The sequence below is a fragment of the Haliaeetus leucocephalus genome, unplaced genomic scaffold (assembly GCF_000737465.1).
Source record: "Haliaeetus leucocephalus isolate CR32 unplaced genomic scaffold, Haliaeetus_leucocephalus-4.0 Scaffold229, whole genome shotgun sequence".
Classification (NCBI taxonomy): Eukaryota; Metazoa; Chordata; class Aves; order Accipitriformes; family Accipitridae; genus Haliaeetus; species Haliaeetus leucocephalus.
The window spans coordinates 4,760,635-4,783,163 of NW_010972665.1; the positions used below are offsets into that span (position 1 = coordinate 4,760,635).

The window sequence follows — 22,529 nt, forward strand, 5'->3', positions numbered from 1 at the left end:
TCATATTACTATTAGTATCTAACACAGCAAAAGGCATCACCAGATATTAACAGCTGAGCTTGTTCTGAATGAAACAGCTTGGGTACCAGGTGTGGTGTATTTTTTATTTTAATAGCTTTATACTATATTTGACTACTATATCAGAGTGTTTTCTTTCCTAACACTTCATTTTATCATATAGGCATTCTCTAAATTGTGCCAACTGCTTAAACAATTTTAATTGTGCTGTTCAGAGACAAGATGAGTTAACTGGACTTCACTCACTGCTACTAATGTGAGCCAGGCTTTAGAAAAGGTATTTTTGGAATGAGTAGGACTTGGGGTTGGGGGCAGAGGGAAGAGGACATCATAAGTTATGCTTATTGCCACAGCCTTGGAAGGTAACTATTCAGTAGCCTTCTGCAGCAGAGGCATAATAGCTTGCCAGCTTATTAATGCATAAAAGATAAAAACTGGCTGCTGATATGAATGCAACTCCGGAACCCAGTAATCTTATAACATCAACATCACTCAGAGCTTGTCTATCAATGTAATGAAGATAAGGTAGTTTACTACCAGCAAACTTAAACTGAAGCCCACATTTTTTGTATGTAGCATATCTTAACTAAACTGTGCTAACTCCCAGAAAACTGCAATTCATGAACTTTTTCTTTTAACTCATTATGAGCATGTAAACCATGTTGTTATATGAAGCTTCTCAGTACCACAAGATTTATCAAGACATACTAAGTCATTAAAAACTAAAATTACATCTTTCTGAACTTTATTTATTGTACCTTTCTGCTTTTCCATCTACCACATGCATTTTTAAATTTGTTTTGTTTCTTTGTTTTGGATTGGAATAAGAAAGAATCAAACCCATATAAAATTGCACAGGATCAGATCTTAGAATTCTAGTAAATACAAAATGAAAGATAACTAGTAATGCATGTAGTAGAGAATCAATAATAAAGTGAAACAGAATGATAACATTAAAAGGTGTCTTACTTGGTAAGCAGTGTTATTAAAGTGAAGCGCACTCTTCTATAACATTCAGACTGCCTGCCACTAAAGACTGATTAGAAAAAAGTCTTAATTGATCAGATCTTTTAATTTTCATTTAAACTAAAATCAACAGAACAAACAGAAACATTGATTTTTGTTTTCATCTGTATTATTATTTTTATCACCTGCAGAAAGGCCAAACGAGTTACTTGTATTTTGTGGGGAATAGAAAGAATTAAGTCCAAATAACCATTTAAAATGCTATCTAGGCATCTTAAAACATTTTCTTCGGATATACTTAACTTAGCTACTTTCCTAAATTAAGAACTGCTTGTGTGTGTTAGTTTTTTGTTTTGCTTTTAAAAAAATAAAAACAAAACTTAGCATTACATTCTTTTTAGAAAGTCAATTTAGACTACGATTTATATATAAGCACAGCAAGAGCAAAAGGAATGGAACCTGACTGTACTTCAATCATCTGAACAACATTAACAGAAATTCTTATTTCCCTAAGATCAGAACATTTATCTTGTGCTCAGAGATACAAAGTTATAGGGGTATCAAAAACCTAGCTTTTTCAGCTGAACATTATACATCATTAGTCACGTGAAAGAGAAAAGAAATTCTGACTTTGAATTTGCAAGTGACAATTAAGAGGAACATTTATATGAGAACGCAAATTGAGTACACATAGTACAAAAGTCACACTGAAGTAAGGAAGAATGAAAATTCACAAAAACCTCTTTAGATTTCCTTTCAAAGTAACACTGTCCTTTGTACACAATATACATTCTAGATTTACTACAATAACTTAGTTACCGATTCTTTAAACAAGACAAAAGTTTCATATAACATTTTATGAATAACTTTTTATTACTACCAGAAAACTTAGAATACAGAATATCCTTATTACTTTATCATTCACATTTTTTATGGTCAATCCTCTTACATAAATCAAGCAATACAAAGGGGTCTTGAAGTCCACATAAATGTAATCTATTCCAACACATCATAGCTCCTTTACACTGCCAGAACAGCATTCGGCTGCCTTAACTATAAATAAAAGCCTGATTCAGATTTGTGTCTTACTATTCAATGCTTTGAATTCATGCAAACTTTTTCATATATCCAGTCTAGCTAGATCATGATAAAATGAAATCAGATGTCCAAGACTGATACCATAAGCAACATATCTTGAAAATATTCATCATGAGATATAGAAAGCTGTTAGAACAAAAAGCCCATGTTTTTAGGAAAGCTATCATATCAGGTTCAAATTCTGCAAGTAGCTACACATACACTTAATGTTATTGCTAGCAGCTGTCCAGGTACAGCCAAAGGGATCAGTCACAGTAGTAAAATTGCATCTGTACACATGGATACATTCTTGCACAGTTATGCCCTCAATTTTTCATGTTATCTGGCTAAACTGAATCAAGGCACAGTGGTTAGAACACACGTTCTACAACGCTAACGCACCTGATATTTAGCTATCAGATGTTACTAAGTCTTCATTTTATTTAGTTTTTCAGAGTACAGAACAAGCCTATCGCAAACAAGCATCTGAGGCAGTTCAGCTGAAAGGGTGTATTCCAATTTAGACCGCTCTTATTTGGTGTGGCCATTAATCTAACATGGAAGAAATAAAACACATATGAAATTCCTTAATTTCCTAAACTCAAGAACCTACTCTTCAGTTCTGCAGGAAAAATCCACACAAAGATCTCTTACGTACTTTGTAAAGAAAATAAAACCATCGAGTAACAGGACCTGAGATGCACCTCTGCGCCTACATCTTTGTCATTTAAATTAAATGTTCACGTTCCTTCAGCCCAATAAACAAATGTACCAAATTTCCTCAGACATATTTGTATTAAAAACAAATAACATGGAGACCTTACCTATCTTTTCTACGTTCTCCAATAGATACTGGGCTAATGGAAATCCTTGGTAATGTAGAAAGGGAGTTCTGAGACTGGCTGCTGGCAAAGGAAGACGTTTCCAAGTTAAGAGGTGACTGTGGAGGAGTTATCAAGCTGGGACTGCTACATTCAGAGTGTGACAAGGAGCCTATGGAAAAATCAATAGTTGAGTTTTAGTATCCTGCGTCGGTCATAGTTTGGAGATCTACACAGACATAGTGAAAGACACCACACACATCTGAGACAAGAAAGAGGACCGCCTGTTCACTAGCACTCTATCAACCATGTAAGGAGCTTAGGGAGACCAGGTAACTAATTTCAGACAGTGTAAACTTACTGTCCTTAATGACTATATGTCAAATCTCTCCTTGGTAAGTGTGCCTACAACTACTGCCATTCTCAACAAGGAGAGAATGTTACAGACAAGCTAAACCATATGCATGTCTGAAAACACTTAACAATGCAAAGTAAAAGAAAAATAATAAAAAACAGGAGAGGAGAAATAAAAGAAAAATTTAATATGTAGGTTTATTTTCACATAAAATATTTATGTACTGCCCTTTCCTTTGGGTACCAGATACATTATGAAACACCTGAAAACACCAACAAAACCCCAACATGAATCACACACAGAGACAAGAAAGCTCTGCAATTTCAAACAACCTTGACATGACTTTCCTTGCATCTCTTCCCTAATTGTGCCCTCCCTGAGTAATTACTGAACAAGCGCCCTGACAGAAAGATTCAGTTTGCTTCCTCTGAAAAAGCTACAGAAAATAAATCTCAAATTACTAATCACAAATGAAAGCCATTTGTAAGAATTGTATTTGCCCAGTTAGGAAAACCACTGCATACAATCCATTAAGGCTACAGAACATTTGAACAATGATGGCAGCGAAGAGTTGCCTTTTACTGTCATCGGACTCTGAATTCTACAGCTCTCCAGCACTCCAACTGGTATTTTTATCAGGTCTTTAAATATTCTCCACCAAGTAATTCTGAATGAAGTACTAAAATATTTTCACGGCATTTCAAAATACAATTTACAATCAGTAATACAATAATATGCAAAATAATATACTTAAAGAATCAAAAAAATAATGCAGGTCATCTCACTGTTTTAAGACATTCTAGAAGAAAACTACAACTGTAAAACATACAGCAATGCTTATTCTTACTTTTTTTTGTGCACTTTTTCTTAGTGTGCCATGTCCTAGAGTCAACTAACAGAAAAATCAACTTTCATTAGAAAGTTTCCTTTTTTTACCTTTCTGTGGCAAAATGCAAATTTTGTAGCCTTAATAAAACTGTCATATTTAGATTTTGGCGCAACCTGATTTAACAAGTGCAAAGGCTTTGGATTGGTAATACTGAAAACAGTACGACTAAAATTACTTATGAAATAATTCACCTCTGTCAGAGCCCATCATGGACCTTGGATATCTTGGTGTTAAAGGGATCTTAATTCGTTCTGTTCTGTATTGCAAGTTACTAGAAGAACCTATTTTTACAAGAAGAAAACATTACAATGATAAAAGTAAAAGCAACTACATTGAACAAAAAAGTTTATTTAGATTATACTTCTTCGATGAGCATTAAAATCGCCTTTGAATCTATGCACAAGCCTTGATGATTACCTTCATATATATTGTGTGTATCATATTTCTAGTAAATTGTCTTGATTACACAGCCAGTATAAACAGAGCACAATGCAGTTATACAGTATATAAGAACTGTTCATTCTTGTATGAAAAACTTTCAAAATATTTTTCAATCAAATGAAGCTTAACCTGAAGTCTGAGTGAGAATCTAACATCTCTGTTTACTAAGAACCCATGGGACTTTCCAAAAGGCATTTAAAATTTTCTGGTTACATTCTGCTTGGATGAATACTTAATTTTTGGACACTGGTTGCAAACTGTTATGCCATTTTTTGCTGTGGTTACAAAGCTGCCATGCTCTATTCAGATGCAACTGCCAATCATTGATGGAACACAGGAACACAAACAGGCACAAAAAAGTTATTACATAATTTAAAATTTGAAAAATTCTAAAATGTTAAAATGTCATTGCTACAAAGCATGTGTTTACTTCGGTATTACTAGGATAGGCATAAACAATCTTACATGTCAATCAAGTAAACATAAGTGTAACTTATCTTCCAACAATACAATTCATATTACACCATTAGACATCCTTGATTTTTTGTTCTAGGGACTCTCTCCTTTTCTCTTCTTCTCTCCACCTCAATGAACCTCAAAAATTCTTTGGCGGGGACTCCCATCTTTATAAGGGTACTTTCAAACAGTAGCAGGCACAGAAAGGAGAATCACTCACACACACACACACACCATTTTAAAGAGACTGTAAAGAATGAATTAAAACACAACTACTTCCAGGGAACATCTTTCGTCATAAAACCACAAAAAATGAGGCAAAGGAACACAGGAAGCCTTTAGGCTTTGCTAGCTGTGACAATCCCATAACACATGTACTTAAGGAATTTTCCATTTATTCTTTGTCTGCAATATGTAGGAATCCCACAAGAAATAAATCGGAAAAGCTAGTTACCAAGTCTTGCACTGGATGGTAATGAATTTGAGCCATGAGATGCTCTTGTACGTGAATTTTCAGAATAGTCATTGGACTGTTTATGACTTAGGTCCAAACTCAGGCGACCTTGATGCTGGGAACTACATCAAAAGAAAAGGAGAATAGGGCAACAGTTAGAACTGGGCAAAGCACCTCAGCAAATAGCAAACTGGCCTACAAAAAATTTTGGTTATCCCTGAGTTACTGAATAAAATGAATGCTCCTCTCCTTCCCACTTCCCAATTTCCCATCATTTTATGAACTAAGAGAAGTCAGAGGAAAAATAGCCTAAAGCGCTATAAAAAAAAAAAAGGGAGAAAGCTTTATTTGTTTTGGCATTAGAACATTAGAAATTAGTTCATTAAAAAAATAAATGTCTTTGTCAATATCAGACAGTAGAGCAGAGGGAAACCTAATCCATCAGTTACTGAAAGAAATTAAAACAACCGGCACATCACTTCTATGAAATAATGGTTTTGAGAACTCTGGGTCAAAATAACACACAATAGCAGTGTGTTTCACTCTGCACTGTATAAAACAACTACCAGAAGCAATTTCATCCTAATAAAAACAAAAATTTAAAGAGCTATAAATTTCAAACCACCTGGGATGCAGATGCTGATGACATATTTGGCTGGCAACTGATGGGCAATTGCTGGTGTGAACTCTATGGCTCCAGGCAGTATAGATTGGATTTCTCATGACAGCAGTTACTGCAGGGCAGGGTGCTAAGCTTCTTGGTACTGTACCTGCTTAAGATGATAAAATCACGTTCTTACCAACATTATTAGCATATAAGCTACAGATTTTAAATACATTTAAATATTTATAAAATTCTTTATTACAACATTTGCATGTATGAACATGTATCTATAAATAATAATGTATTTGTTTGCTAATAATTTTTAAGCACCATGTGACACCTTTTAAGCAGTACTTACATATTTAAAATCTAGTTTGTTTATAATTTTGTAATGAGTCAGTAATAAAGTGGATTGTATTACCAAAAATGAAGTCATTCATAGTATATCATTTTAATATGCACTGGTAACTGAAAGATTTTCTCTGTTTCTAAGTATCAAACTTTTTTATACAGGAACAAAAATTCTGCATTTCTCTCTGAGGAGTCATCTGACAGGAACACAAGTTTTTATTTGGTACTTGAACTGACTGCAGCTAAAATGATTCTTGCTCCTCTTCTGTTGCCTTGAAGCCCCCCACTCTGTGACTTTAAATTATACTATTTCAATATTTATTTATGAAACTTATTACTCAAGCTGTTCTTTCAAGTACACTCATCCTTCAGTACTCAACCAAAGTCGATCTTATCAATTTCCTCTTAAATGAGTTGGTAGCATAGAATACAGTATCGAAAACATGTTCACCTTTCAAGACATACAATCATATTGTCTAGTGTAGGTTTGACTTGAGTGGGTTATTATGCAAAGGTATCATGACAAGATAAAGCTTTTAGTTAGAAATAATACCTTTTAATACTTTTTCTATATCATCATCAAAGGAGAGAGAAAGAGAGAGGAAAGAGTAAAAGAAAGAGGAGCAAAAGCTGCTTTGATCTGAGCTACTCTCGAGCATGTCTTTACATTCTGAAAATTCATTGGGACAACAGGGTTTGAAGCTGTGCATTGCTCCAGATACACAGGTGTTGTGGTTTAACCCCAGCCAGCAACTAAGCACCATGGAGCCACTCGCTCACTTCCCCCCAACCCAGTGGGATAGGGGAAAGAATCAGGAAAAAAAAAAAAAGTAAAACTTGTGGCTTGAGATAAAGACAGTTTAATAGAACAGAAAAGAAGAAAATAATGATAATAATAAGAATAATAGTAATAAAATGACAATAATAATAAAAAAAAATTGGAACATACAAAACACGTGATGCACAATGCAATTGCTCACCACTCGCCAACCAATGCCCAATTAGCTCCCAAGCAGCGATCTGCCCCCACTCCCCTGGCCAACTCCCCCCAGTTTATATACTGGGCATGACATCACATGGTATGGAATATCCCTTTGGCCAGTTTGGGTCAGCTCTCCTGGCTGTGTCCCCTCCCAACTTCTTGTTGCCCCTCCAGCCTTCTTGCTGGCTGGGCATGAGAAGCTGAAAAATCCTTGAGTTAGTCAAAACATTACTTAGCAACAACTGAAAACATCCGTGTGTTATCAACATTCTTCTCATGCTGCACCCAGAACATAACACTATACCAGCTACTAGAAAGAAAATTAACTCTATCCCAGCCAAAACCAGGACAAGAAGTCATTACCTTCCTCATGGTTTCAAGTAAAAAGAACGTCTTCCATAATATCTAGAACATGCAGGAGTTTGGGGCTTTTCAAAGAATCGAGGGCAAACTCATAAAAATCAATATTGTCTTGATTTGAAAATCAAGTTTCATATGCAGCTGCTGAAGGTAGCTACACTAAAGAGTGAACAATCAATCTGCCAACAAGTTTACCAAATGCTTCTCAACCAGTTCAAAGCAACTAGCATATGATACTCTAATTAGCTGCTGAAGCACTCCATTTAGTCAGTGCCAATTTAAAACCTGCTAACATGAACTTCAATACCAACAACTGTTTGATCAACTGAGACAACGTGCTAACTGTTTTCTATTCTACCCGATTATATTGATTTCTGCGTGAGCTGCTTGTTAGTCCAGTCTTCAGCAGCTTAGTATCTCAAACACGTTGGCATTTAATCTTTAATTTAGATTAAGATCACAACCAGTTTGGGCACTCAACTTGAGATATTCCAAGCATTTGATTTTCAAAAGGCAGAACTTAATATGTTGCACCTTCTGAACATCAGATCTTTTTCCTTAGAAGTATTTCAGAAGTTAAGCAGCTAAAGCTTGGGATGCCTCCATTTACTGTTCGCTTTCAAAAATGTTGGAAATCTTACATGTCTTCCTAACGCATAGGCTACACCTTGCTCGCCGCTAGTGTATTCAAAACTCTGCTGCACAGAAACTGGTGAAACAAATCCTTCAGCCAGGAGTTGCTCAGTTTCCTAAATGGTTCTTAAACAGGTTTCACTTCTTTACAGTCCAAAAGCTGAGCAGACCCATGCTTAGATTACAACAAGCCATGGAAATATGTTCTATGAGTCATGTTTGTTCTGCTCTTATCATGACTAATCCCCAATATTGTCCAATACGGACGAATTCCTTGGGGCATTCCTAGAAAGTAACTACAAGTTCTGTTACTCACCTGCTGACATGCCACCAGCATATAAGGCAGCAGGCACAAAGCCATCGCTGTGCCTAGCAGACCGTTTTGGTGAATATGGTGCCCATTCCTGCAGCTCTGGAGACAGATGCTCCTCACTAGCTGGAGCATACTTCTGCACCTACAAAAACAGAAATTTGATTACAGGAAGTTGGAGATTCAGAAGAATAAAATAGCCAAACTTTGTAGGCAGTAAGCAACTTCAAACTTTCTAGTATCTGTTCCAGAATGTGCTCACCATCACAGTGCTTGTTACACCTTTATCTTTCAATTATGCTATTTGCTTCTACCCTTTCTTCCTCCACCCTGCTCCGTTATTCCTTTTTATTATTTCGAAATCTTTTTAGACCAATGTTTGCAACTTAACTAATATACTTTCCTTCACAAGAAAACACCCATCATTTAGTTACATTTATCCTTTAAAATACTGCTTTCACAGGACATTTTAATGGTTATTTCAGCCACTACCGCAAGTGTTTCCTAAAGAAGACCTGGCTAACAAGCCAGAAAGTGTTTTCCTCTAAGCCTGTATTTTCAGTAAGTGTGGAGCAACCTCTCGTTAAGAGCAATTCAGGTTTTGGAACCATCACAACTTCTGTTCTGTACATAATGAGTAGACACTGATAAGTTAAGAAACATGAGAATAGCTCAGCTACTGACAGTGATGCTAGAGAGCTGCAAGTCGGCACAGAGAGTTTATACATTTGAAATGTACAACACAAAACATGAGATTGAAGTATGTAGTAAGTGAAAAAGAATCACTGAAAAGGTACTTAGAGGTTTTTATGATAGCAGTATTATAATTAAATGAAGTTACTGAGAGCACAAAGACTCTAAAATGCAGAGGTACCTTCTTAGAACCAATACTTGATCACTACTGTGGGTTCATTAGTAATTGTACTACCTACTACTCAGGGACAAAAGTTCTCTTAAATTTATCAACTTATCAAAGTACAAAACCTTAACTGTGTGTATATACGCAACTAAGGAAACTGATAACACCCAATACGGCTACAAATTAAACTACACTGCATGCTCTATATACATATCTTTGATATTATAAACACTACTTCAGTAATGAATACATGCAGGCTGGACACTACTGTCACACAGCCCAATGTAGCTGTAATGCACAAAGATGATTCCACCCGAGTGAAATTCTCAAGAGTGAATGGTGTCCACATTTTAAGGCACAACATCACTTCTGCTCTCCAGTCAACAATTTCAGAGTTACAAAGCTGAGCCTATTTTCTGGGAGAACGGGAGACAAATTAAGGGGAGGGAAAAAAAAATAATTAAAAAAAAATAATCACAGAACCTAGTCCTAATTTAACCTTAGAAACGTAAGTTAACTAATACATCAAATAACTTTAAAAAAACAAAAATTATTACTTTTTAATTCTATTATACAATTTTCTGCCTCACCTCGAACCAACACCTATATGATATCTGCAATATCACTTGGGCAGTACGTAGAACCAACTGTAATATGTTTATCCTTTCTGGTCTCTTAAATAGCGAGTGCCAAAAACACCCCCTCTGTAACAGCTAACAAATTTCTTACATGTAAGTCCCCAACTACATGTGTCCTTGTCACAGCTGGAAACTTCACTCACTATAGAAATATTACTACAATTATAACCAGGACAGTGTATATGCTCACAACAACGCACTATAATGAAGCATGGGGCTATTAGTGCTAATGGATCAACTTGATATTCTATATAAAGCAAACGCCCCATATTCAAATGTGTTCAATAGCTTGATCTTGTTTTGTTATTATATATGTGCCAAAAGATGACATTAGAATATGCCTTCCTTTGCTTCTTGCAGTGCAGTTCTTGATGAAAAACCATGACCTTTCTCTTAGCCATAATGCTCTTCAGACCTGTTCAGAATAAATCTGCTGATTTCAGCTACAAAATCAAACTCTTATGCTTTTCTGTTATTTTCTGTGCTGGTTTTGGCTAGGTTAGAGTTAATTTTCTTCATAGTAGCGGGTATGGGGCTATGCTTTGGATTTGTGCTGGAAGCAGTGTTGATAACACAGAGGGATGTTTCAGTTACTGCTGAGCAGCCCTTACCCAGAGCCAAGGCCTTTTCTGCTCCTCACCCCACCCCACCAGCGAGGAGGCCGGAGGGGCACAAGGAGTTGGGAGGGGACACAGCCGGGACAGCTGACCCCAACTGACCAGAGGGACATTCCAGACCATGTGACATCATGCTCAGCGTATAAAGCTGGGGGAAGGTTGGCAGGGGGCTGCTGGTCAGAGACTAGCTGGGCATCAGTCAGTTGGTGGTGAGCAACTGTTTTCACTTCCATCACTTGTCTGTCTTGGGTTTTATTTCTCTCTGTTATCTTCCTTTTCATTACAATTTTATTTATTTTCACTATTATTATCATTATCATTATTATTTAAGTTATTATTTCAATTATTAAACAATTTTTACCTCAACCCATGAGTTTTCTCACTTTTACCCTTTCAATTCTCTTCCCATCCCACTGGGGGGGAGTGAGCAAGTGGCTGCATGCTGCTTAGTTGCCAGCTGGGGTTAAACCACAACAATAATGCAGAATTTGCTGGACACTTCTATAACAAAGGCTTAAAGCTCTCTGTAACTATTTTTCCCCAAAAACATTAGGGAATATGGAAGAAATACAATGGAAGCAGCCAAAAAAAGACAAACAAAATCGCCAGTTGTTCTCTTATATCAGTATTTTTTGCAAAATACAGCTCCAATCCTTGCACTACTTCCAATTCAGCTCTGCTGTCTCTTTCTTTCTAAAACTCTGTGAAGAGGGTGGGATGATCCAGGTATAAACAAGTACGGGCAAAGAATATGATAGTCTAAGTCATTAAGATGTGATTATATACAAGCAAAAATAACACTTTTTGAAACTTCAGATTTTAGTTGGGAGGAAAAAAAAAAAAAATCTGTATCTGCCACCTGAGCAAATCTGAGGCAGTAGACCTGAAACTACATTACTGATTATGCCACTTTATATAATGTAGTCATCTAAACAGGTGGTTCTTCCTAGACAGCATAAAACTTTTCTTCCACCTATTCTGTTAAGACACGACCCACAATCTCCACAGCAGAGTTGTTTATTCCAACAAATTATACTCTCATTTTGAGCTGTATTATTAAACCATATTCTCATAAAACGTCCATCTTTACAGTGTAATGTGCCTAACACCCTATGAATTTCAAATTAGATTTACAAAATTATTTAGACACATAGAAAGACTTACAAAAAACAACACTGTGAATGTTATAACTTTTTCCATTAATTTGTACAGTGAGCTGGGCAACCAGTCTGACTTTTGTAAAACTTGAAGTCGTATTTTCAGCTTTTCTAAAGCTGCCTCTCTGCCTTTTTATTTAAGTTTTTTTCAGGTTGTCAAAAACATACAAGAGCGAGCCCAGATCTTCCAACAAGCAGCATTAAAACCCAAGATGTGGCTGCTAAGGAGCCCCATCATTCTGTTTGGCAGCCACCACTGCCTGTTAAATACTGCAACTTCATGAATTGATTTTGTATTTTGTGATACTGCAAAGTGCCAAATGAGTTTGGGGTAGCTTCTCAGGGGACCTGGATTTTGAGGATGGGCTATGCTTCTCATGTTATGGTATGTAACTGCGCACCCAAAACCACACTGAAAATACATTTTAACATTTCTAGTTTTGTGCTTCAATATACCAAGCTTCTACCTGAAGCGCAGGATTAGGAATGGGCATAGGGGTCATTTTATGCCTTAGAGCAGGAGCTGATTTTGGCCTTGGTCTTTTAACCTCTGGCTCTTCAACTCTTTGAAAGCCAATGTCATCTTCACAGGATTTTCTTGAAGAGAGATGAGTGCAGTCAATTCCCTCCTCCCGATAATAACGCCCAGCATTCCTGCTGCGCCCCTTGAGAGTAGCAGAGTCCTGTTTAAGTGCCAAGGAAACTGGAGCTTGGGCAGTGGCTGGGCTGGTGGGTGGTGAACCAGTTGTTACCGTAGACTCTGATGCTGAGCTTGCCTGCTGTTTATGCTTAAATTTGATAGAGTCACTTCTCTTCGGAGGAGTTGGAGGAGTTGAAGTCACTTCAGCTTTTGATGGCTGAGGTGAATGGCCTGTTACCTGATTAGGGGAAAGGTATTCCAGTTTAGGAGGAGTTGGTGGTCTTTTGAAAGTATCAGGGTCAAAGATAGATTTCCTTTGTTTTGGCTTTTTGTACACAGAGAACTTTTCTGTTTCTGTTGTGGAGATATTCACCATGACTTTTGGCCAGGTACCACCACTATGCTTAGTTCCATGTCCTTTGTCAAATGTGGTCTCAACCATCATACAGTCAGCTCCTGTAGGCTCATATGGCAGCCTCCGGTTGTCCAAGTCAACAGCTCCATAGCCTCGGTCCCCATATGTCTCTGGGCTGAAGGAGCTGAGGCTGTGTTCTGAATTACTGTGGCAACTGTGCACTGTGTTCCTATGAGAGTCTACTCGTAATGGGTTATTAGGGAAAGTTTTGTGATCGCAAAATGAACCGCTGCCCTGATCACTCTGGTCCTTCTTCCCATCCATGATGTCTGGATTGAATATGTCAGTCTGGGTTGAGCTGTTGAGTTTCAGATTTCTTTTATTTTGGGCTTGTATCTCTGTGGCGTGAACCCTACAGTTTGATATTTTTTCTGAATCCTTCAGATTTTCAAAAATATTTTGACCACTCCAAGATGAACTCTGAGGAAAAACCTAAAACAAAAACCACACGGGATCACCTTATTATTATGGCTGATTTCTGTTTAGTATGAGGCATTTTCTAGCCTCCTCGATTTACCTATAACTGAATATACACCAAGACATGTATAGATATAGTTGGGAAAGGTTTAATAAAATCTTACAGATTCAAAGCACAGAACATCAGATAAAATTAAGTTAAGAATTTTTTGAAACATTTTCAGAACTATTCCAGAAGGGCAGCTCCACACGGTGGCAGAAGCACTGAACTGACAGTGAAGGGACCTGCACTCTACTTCTACCTCTGTTAAGTGATGCTAATAAGTCATCTTTCATTGCCCATTTTCCCTCAAATATTTCATCTTTTTACTTTCTTAAAACCTCAAGCTCTCTGGAGCTGGAATTATCACTCACAAACCTGTGTGACAGGCCCAGCATAATGGGATTGTAAACTCAATAAGCAAAACAGAATAATATTTTTATAGCAATAAGCCTTAAGAAGAAAGCCTTGTACTTAATCTTCATGATAGCCAGAGATCCGTTTTCTGCACAACTCCCTCCTGACTAAAAGCAAACCTTTCTGTAGTCAGGAGGCAGTTTATCTTTCATATATCTTTCTGCTGCAGCTCTGAAGCAGAAACCAAGAAGAAAGAAGCAATTGTGCTAGGAATCATTTTATGTGACCAGCAAACAAATAGAAAAGAAGCAAGAGCAATAAAAACAAGGTCCATTTTCTACTAGATGCCACAATAGCCTCACGTTGGAAATAACTGTTCAGTGAGTGTACCACCAGTGAAATGCATCCGGATGGTCTTATTTTTAGCAGAGACTTTCCCATGATCATATATTCATTTCTTTCATTTACTCTTCCCTGAACAACTAAAATGATTCTGTATAAGTTCAAGAAAATTCTGCAAATTTAGCTTCTCCTACTCACCTTCATCAGTGACAGGGTAAGGGAATCCCTACAGTTTCGTAACAAAGCTTCACATTCAGTAAGCGACTTATTATCTAGTGCAATGCCATTGATCTACACACAAAAAAATGCAACAGACATCCATAAATGAAAGGTAGCAGGTGGAGAGCATCTTAAGGTAGCATCTCTGAGACAGGGAAAACACTAGTTTTATATTTATACATGACTGAAGTCTGGTTGACCTTGTCCTGTCTTTTTCCATTCTCCACTAAAAAACCAAGCCTCCTAACTACAATCTTGCTATTCCTCCCAGAGATACAGTGTAGCAACACTTCTTTCACTACATTGGCCTCTATGCATTTGTACATCCACAGTAACCACCTTCTGTTTCAAAGGAGTTCATAAATCAGACAGGTCCTTTAAGGCTGCAAATGCACACAGGGAAAAACTTCCCCCCAGAAGGATGACATCTGTGATACCATAATTTAAAAGACAAGAAACCTTTCATCCAACCAAGGGATGTCTTTTTGGAACTGACCTTTCCTATTCAGTATAAAAATCACAATTATGATTACATATAAGCCAAATGTGAAGAGTAAGTCAGTCTCTGTCAAAAATTCTCTTATGAACTAAGCGTAGCAAATAACCTGTACGTTATATTAATTAGTCAGCCTACAAACACATTAATTTATAATAAATATTTAGTGAATATACAAAAAAGGTATAATACAGTGAAAGTAAAAAATTAACTGGAAAATCTGGGATCTTAAAGACTAGCATCAATGATAACACTTTAAAATAAATAAAAAATAAAAAAGGAGAATGCATTCTTAAGACTTACAGCAATTATTCTATCTCCCACAGTAAGGGAACCCTCTTTGGCAGCTGGGCTTCCGGGCACAACAGCAGCAACAAATATTCCATTTTCTAGACTGACCCCACTATCTGAAATAGACACACACAAAAAAGAATTTACTCCTGCAGTTCAAATACATTGCTCAAACAGCACGTCTGACCCACCTGCATGAGGAAGAAATATAACTACTAAACCAACTGAACTTCAATTTCTGAAAACCCTTTAAAAGAAATAAGAACACAGTGGGGGAAAATAGGGATTTTGGATATCCCCAAATTTAATGTAATCATACAAAGCTAGGGTGACTGATGGGTTTAACAGTCTTGTTTAGACTCTGGGTAACACTCCAGGCAGGCAGCTAACTAGAACTAAATATTTAAAAAAAAACCAAGAACACCCAAAACCCATGCAAGAACAAAAAAAGAAAATCTGTGCTTACAGAATAAAGCTATCATCAATATTAGCATTCTTAGTTTGCTAAAAACAATTAATGAAAAATCCCCATGTAGAAGGAAGGAACCGTTTAAGTGGGATTTAAGCAGAGGCTCAGAACATGTACCTTTATGTCAAGCCATTTTTGGCTGAACAAACATATATCATTTACGTACATCCTTTATAGCCATTACCTTTATGTCCAGAAACATTGATGTGAAGAGGTGTTATCACTCGCCCACCTAAGGACTTCCTTCTTCGAACCACCATGTTAATAACACCTCCTCCATTTAGAACAGCTTTTATAACTTGCTTTTTATCCTTATTAGTAAGATCTACATCATTTATCTTCAGCAACCAATCATTCACTCTGGTAGATAAACAGAAATAAGCAGGTCAGTGTTATAACCATACTTTGCTGGATGTAGCACATGAGTAACATTCATGAAAAGGGATGCAAGAGAGCTGATCTCAATATGCTAATCCTTAATTATCTGGAGTTCTCCATTCCTGAAAAAGCATTAAATAACAGCTACATGAAAACCAGAACTTCTAGTCTGCACTTCACTAGCAAAAGTATATTCTCAAACCACTAATGACTACTCCTTATTTAAAAGCAACTCTTTGGACAGAGGAAGGTTATTAAAAGACTCCTATCAACACTAAGAACAGGAGCAGGTTTCAAATTATCCCTTGATCTACTCTCCTTTTCCCTTGCCCTCCCCCATGCTCAACATCATGTCTTTCCCAAAATTTAAATACATAGCTCAAAGTTTGAGGAGATAATAAACAGAGTAGGTAAGACACAGAGAAACAAAAGAACATTCTGAATCCTGGATGAGTCAAACAGTGTTTAACTTCTGTAATGTTTTTAGGCATTGGTCTTCTCAGTGCAATTTCCCAACGAACATTAATGACATACACATGAGCAATGATAAAAAAGAACTTACAAAATAGGAAAACTGAAGACAATATACAATATGCTCACATTTAGTTTATTATGATCAACAAAAGACAAGTATCTTCCAAGGTCAAACCCTACCTTAATCGACCATCAGCAATACTTCCTTTGTCTACTTTGGTAACGAAGATCCCACAGTCTCCAGGGAGGTATGGTTCATTCACACCTTCTGCCACATCAAAACCAAGTGCTTTCAAGTCCATATCATCCTAATAAATATTAACAAGTGACTCAACTGCACTGGCAACCATTGTACCGCTGTCTGTTAGCAAGAGGCATTACTGCATGTTTGTACTAGGCACTTACATTTACAGGGTACCTGTTCTAGGCAAATTTTTATATTTTGTACTTCAATATATAAGCTTCCATTAGTCATTAGGCATCCTCTGGCATTAGAGCAATCCTTCTCTCTCAGATTAAGGCTGAAATAATGCAGAAGGGGAACTACACCAAAGAGGAATAGGAAAGCAGAAGAACATGCAAAAAAGCACATTCAGACACATATAACCTGTTTTAAGGTATGATGCTGGATGTGTAATGGGAGAACAAGGACATGTCCCCCGAGAATGGGCATTACTTGGGGAAAAAACAATTGTAAAAGTAAGGAAACAGCATTGTGTCGTAGCGATGAACTCCGAAAGATGCCCGCTTTGATATGGCTAGAGACCAGAAGTAAACAGTTAGGAGAGTTCTAACATTATGGGGGACCATTTCTAAATACAGATTAGAGGCGATATTCTACCAACCGTGATCCAAAACAGATCATCCTCGATGTGAAAAGTGATAAACATCTTTAACAGATCGGTCATTGAACCAAACATGGAAATTTTAATTTAGTGTTTGCTTTGGTAAATGGCAAGGTGACTGTAAAAAAAACTGGTTAAAGAAAATAAACTGGTACCAACTAATCACAAACTGATTTATTATTGCTACTTTCAGTGTTAAATACTACACTTACAAAAATTAGAGAACTCTACTTGAAATCAGCTGGACCAACCATCTCAGCATACGGAAGGGAGACGATACTTGAAATTTAAAATCTAACATGCAAAAATTAAAGACAGCTTAAATCAGACACGTAAAGCATGGTTCTAGACATGGTTTGATGACTAATCACCTTAAAATCAGAAGAGCATAAAGTCTTCAGGGAGTGCAAAAGACACCTGATAAAAGCTGAAGATAAAACATGCAAAAATATGAATATTTACCAGAAGTTACATTGAGCTAAACCTACCAAAAATATACTAAAATCTTTATGATTCTTCCAAATATTCTATGTAAGAAAAAAGTTCATAGGAAAGAACATGGGGTGCCATAAAATAAAGATCGAGTAGAGATCATAGTATCATTGCACAGCCTCAAAGCTGAAAAGTGAATATTGTTTCTCGCAGTTTTGAGCCGAGTGATTATCTAGAACACAAGCTTAAGCAGACAGGTGAAGTTGAAGCAAAAATAAAAGGATTTAAATGTATTCAACTCTATAATCTCCATCCTGGAATTCAAATGATGGTAGGTCAGCAAGGATTTTCCCATATATCTAATCAAGGTTGGCACAGTATTATTACTATCATTTGATAGCAGCAAGTGTAATCCCCATGTTTAGGAAAGGGAAACATATAGTCAAATGACAAAGTCTACACATTTGATCTCAGTAATGCAAACATTTAGAACAATCTTTGAAGTAAAGAATAACTAAATAACTGCACATGAATGGAAAATTCATCAGGCTGCAATGTTGTTTATCACAGGTACAGCATATGCTAGACTTGCCAACTCATTTTACAGACAAAAGAAAAGCAAAATTATTAGTTATCAGTTAAAATGGAGAAGATGGCAATGCACAAAATCTGATGATGAAGGAGCTGCTCAAAAGAGATGGAAAAGCATGGTGAAAGAGGAATGGTTATCCCAGAAAGAATTTACAGGCGGTGGTCCTGATGGATCTGCATTGGTGCTCAGTTCATATAGTCTTTTCAATCTATATATTTCAACATATAATAATACTAAATAATATTTTTAGTGTCAAAAAAGAAATGTATTAGTGATTTTGTTGGGATGCACTATCAGAACACAGATTGGAAGAGCATAAAAAAAGATGACCCCAAATATTGCAGTAAAATAAAAAGGACTGAATTTGACAGCATTAAATCACAAACTATGTCATTCAGGAATGAGAAAGAAATTCTGGTATATGCAGAAGCTGTTATAAATGAAACACCATCTGGAAGACCACCTGTGTGTTCTATGCAGTCAAAAAAATTACTACTAGCAAACAATGTGATGTGCCAGTCAAAAATTTCAAATAGAAGAGAATACAAGACTAGCATACAAAGCAGTGAAATAAAAATTATAGACTACAACAAAGAAAAATAAAATTAAATGGAGAAAAGTACTATTAGGATAATGAAAGGATGCAGAGGTTATCTGGAAAGCTAAACATAAGAACTTTATTTAATATTCCAAAATGGAAGAGGATTTAACTTTCTCTACAGACAAGCAAGAGAGATTATAGCATCTCCTTTCATCCCAGATTTTTTAAGCTGAAGGGCAATGTTGTCCTAAAATATACGTCCATCATGAATAAATACTTTTAATACTTTAACATTTCTAACCATCAAATCTGAGCAAAAGTAAGACAAATAACCTCATGTAAAAAGCTTAACTGTTTTATGCATAGTTTATAAGTGATGTTGCCTGTAAGAGTAGAGGACTGGGCTCTCTGAAATCAGTTTTTCTATCACATCTTAAGTTTCGGCTGCCTTAGCACTGCTATTTCTGCAAGGAATCACTAACTTAAAGAATACTAAATGTTTAACTTAAAACATTTCCTATAGTACATGGACCTGGGTACCCTGAAAGATCAGAGGAAGGAACTATTTTTATTTATAATTCATATGAAGAAAAATGCAAAGCTTGAGTATAACAGTTTGGTTTTGCCAACTACTTTCATCTAGACGTTACTGCACTTGCTGCACACGTGTGTGGTTCCTCGCACAACAACAATAAAGAAATAAAAACCCCACAGATTAAAGTGATTTTTAATCATATCTAGTATCAAGATGTTACAATTGACTTAAAGGTATCCAATATATAAGACAATGCAGTTGATGTTTTTGACTTACTCTGTCTTTTTCAAATTCTACCACTTCTGTTTCCCATTCCAGAGAATCTGTGTCTATGGCTGAGTCATGGGAACTATGGGCCATCAACTGACGGAATCTGGCCTCCTTTTCCAACTGATTCTCCATCTTCTCCCTAGGCAAAGAAAATAATTATTTATGAACACAGACAACCCTTTTAAATAAATTGATACATAATGTTATCATTATGAGATACATTGTATTTTGTTTTCTAACTCAAAAATCCAAGCTGTGCCAAAAATTTGCCCCATGCTTCCATCCTTCCAATACTCTTAGGCTATTATCAAATTTACTTTCTTTTTCCATATATTGTCCTAACATAAGTCTTACATTTTTTGCATTATTTTTACATGAATGAATTACACAGTTAGGTTTCTAACATCTCCCAAAATGCATTTAATTTACCCTCAGAGAAGCTATATTGGTATGCTCAGGACAAGTGGGGCATGATAAACATCAACAGCAAAACCTCTCCCACAATCCACTGAGATGACATATGATGCACATCTTCCTTGCATTCATAAACCAGTGAGAATACAGTTGGGAGGAACCAAGTTGCAGTTAATCCAACTTCAGTGAAAGAATCTGATATTGCTTAAGAGTATCTCCACAGTATAAAGCTTAGAATATGTGTCTCATTAATGAGATGAAAGGGTTAAGATAGTAGAGACTTAGGGTCCTTCCCACCACAATAATTTCCATGATAACTAAATACATAGGCAATGTTTCCACGTACAATATCTGAATACCTGCTGCCCACAGCTATAACAACATATGATTCGTTTGCGAACACAGCTAACAAACCAAAGTTTTTATCACAAATTTCCATGCAGTTTGATCATTTCTCTAACATACTTCAGTTCCTTCAGTTCACGAACAGCGTCGTTTTTCTGCTTTCTCATGTCATCCAGATTGCGAAGAGCTTCAGCCAGGTCGCTCACAGCCCGGTCTCTCTCCCTCCTTAAGTTGTCACACAAAGTCCTTCAGAAGCAAAGAAGTTTCAATTTAGTTACTTAAAACCCTATCAAAGTAACAAACAAGTTTTACCATATTGTATAGTTAATGCAAAATTTTAAAAAGCAATTTCAAAAGCTCTTTCTCAAAAAAAAAAAGTATAAGGAAGAAAAAAATTGCATATGCTAGGTCTTAAGGAAAAGCTTGTCAAGATAACAGAAACTTCCTTCATGCCTTTCAAAACTTTATTTCTACCTATCTTCTTTAATCTAGCACAAAAAAATTCTGATTGAAGTACGTTCCCTTAGTTTCTTACACATGTTTAGGAGCAACTATGGTGGGTACTTTTTGCAAAATGTCCCCACAGGTACAGAATTATTTGCAGGACTATAGCTATAGCAGGATTAGGTATATTATGCCTAAAAGAATGCATAATTTGTTGTTCCTACGTAGCAGTGCTGTTAGGCTCTATGGTATTTCTTAGAGACATATTATCGGTACAAAAGCACAGACAAAGCAAAGTATCTTGTAAGGTGCCCTCAACTTTTAAAAAATAAAAGAAATCACCCTGTGACAGCTAATGTAGAAGTTGAAGAAAGCGCTAGGAAAATCCAGCAAGTCCTAGAATTGCATCAACTGCACACAAGGTGTTACAAAGATCACCCATGTACCATCTAGCATTCATTTACCGTATACTTTCCCTTTCTGCAACAATCTTATCCCGCTCTTGAAAGGCCCAATCTCTCCTACACTTGGCTACTTCTGCTTCCTGGACAGCTTCCTTTAGTTCTTGTGACATTGCCTCATATTGTTTCCGAAGCATTTCAATTTCTTTGTTTGCTCTTTCTATGTCTAGGGTAGCAGAATCTTGTATCTAGGAATTAAGAAACATAGGTAAGTATTTTACGCACAATTTTTAGGTGTTTTACTGTATGTGTGTTGCCTGATGTATTCCATTCTCACATTTTCCATGAAAAACGTTCATTTATCTTAGTGGCAACTTTGGGGAAAAAAAAAAAAGATAAAAACTGCTGTAACATATTTCATTCAGTGGCACACAAATTTGTGCGAATACAATCTACATGAATAAGAATCCTTCAAAATAACATCAGTGAACATTTTGTATTTCAGAGATGACATTCCACGCTTCTATCTTGTTCTGCTTAGCAGACAGAAAAAAACTTCAAGGATATTTAGAAATCAGATACACCATGATACGCAGTTACAACACAGATTTCCAGCATTAACGTTTGTTATTTGCCCTGGCACAACTACACACACATGTTCACAAAACAGACTTGTGATTCACACAGGTCCTTTAACTCCAAAGCAGAGCAACAGAATTCCAGAAAAGTTTTGTTGGAATGTTTCTTGGTTTAGGTAAGAATTACTTTCTGCTTAAATTAACTTGTTCTGCTAACATTCTCTATTTTGAACAAGAGAGACGGTGACAAGAATAAGACAAATACATAAAGAATACTCGAAGCTTGCAGCACAATAAATACAAGACAACTACAACAGTACAGCCCACCACAAGCACTGAAGGCCATGGGCTTGCAAACAACTGTGTGTGATTAATTTCAAGAATATAAATAAATCTAATGAATCTGACTAGATGTGTAATTTGATTCAAGATTAAACTTTGGAGGAATGTTTTTAAGACCTGAATGCATGACCATGAATCAAAGAGAGACTACTAAGTCATGATTAATACACTTTAAAGCCTCTTTTTTTCTCTGAGTTATAATCATATTCAAAAAGAAGAGAGCACTGAACCTTAAACCCCAGGTTTACATTCTCACCTCAACAT

General features: G+C 36.4%; 1 protein-coding gene across 1 annotated transcript in view; it reads right to left on the minus strand.

The window, feature by feature from the left end:
- Positions 1-22,529, minus strand: part of DLG5 (discs, large homolog 5 (Drosophila)) — a 112,538-nt gene that overhangs the window by 13,972 nt on the left and 76,037 nt on the right. The window contains exons 8-20 of the mRNA XM_010567827.1: positions 21,409-21,593; positions 20,621-20,746; positions 19,748-19,880; positions 16,707-16,834; positions 15,859-16,034; positions 15,218-15,321; positions 14,398-14,490; positions 12,456-13,475; positions 8,724-8,862; positions 6,103-6,247; positions 5,478-5,599; positions 4,318-4,407; positions 2,886-3,054 (exon numbers count right to left, since the gene is read on the minus strand). Of these exons, the coding sequence (XP_010566129.1) occupies positions 2,886-3,054; positions 4,318-4,407; positions 5,478-5,599; positions 6,103-6,247; positions 8,724-8,862; positions 12,456-13,475; positions 14,398-14,490; positions 15,218-15,321; positions 15,859-16,034; positions 16,707-16,834; positions 19,748-19,880; positions 20,621-20,746; positions 21,409-21,593 (2,630 nt within the window). The remainder of the gene's footprint in view (positions 1-2,885; positions 3,055-4,317; positions 4,408-5,477; positions 5,600-6,102; positions 6,248-8,723; positions 8,863-12,455; positions 13,476-14,397; positions 14,491-15,217; positions 15,322-15,858; positions 16,035-16,706; positions 16,835-19,747; positions 19,881-20,620; positions 20,747-21,408; positions 21,594-22,529) is intronic.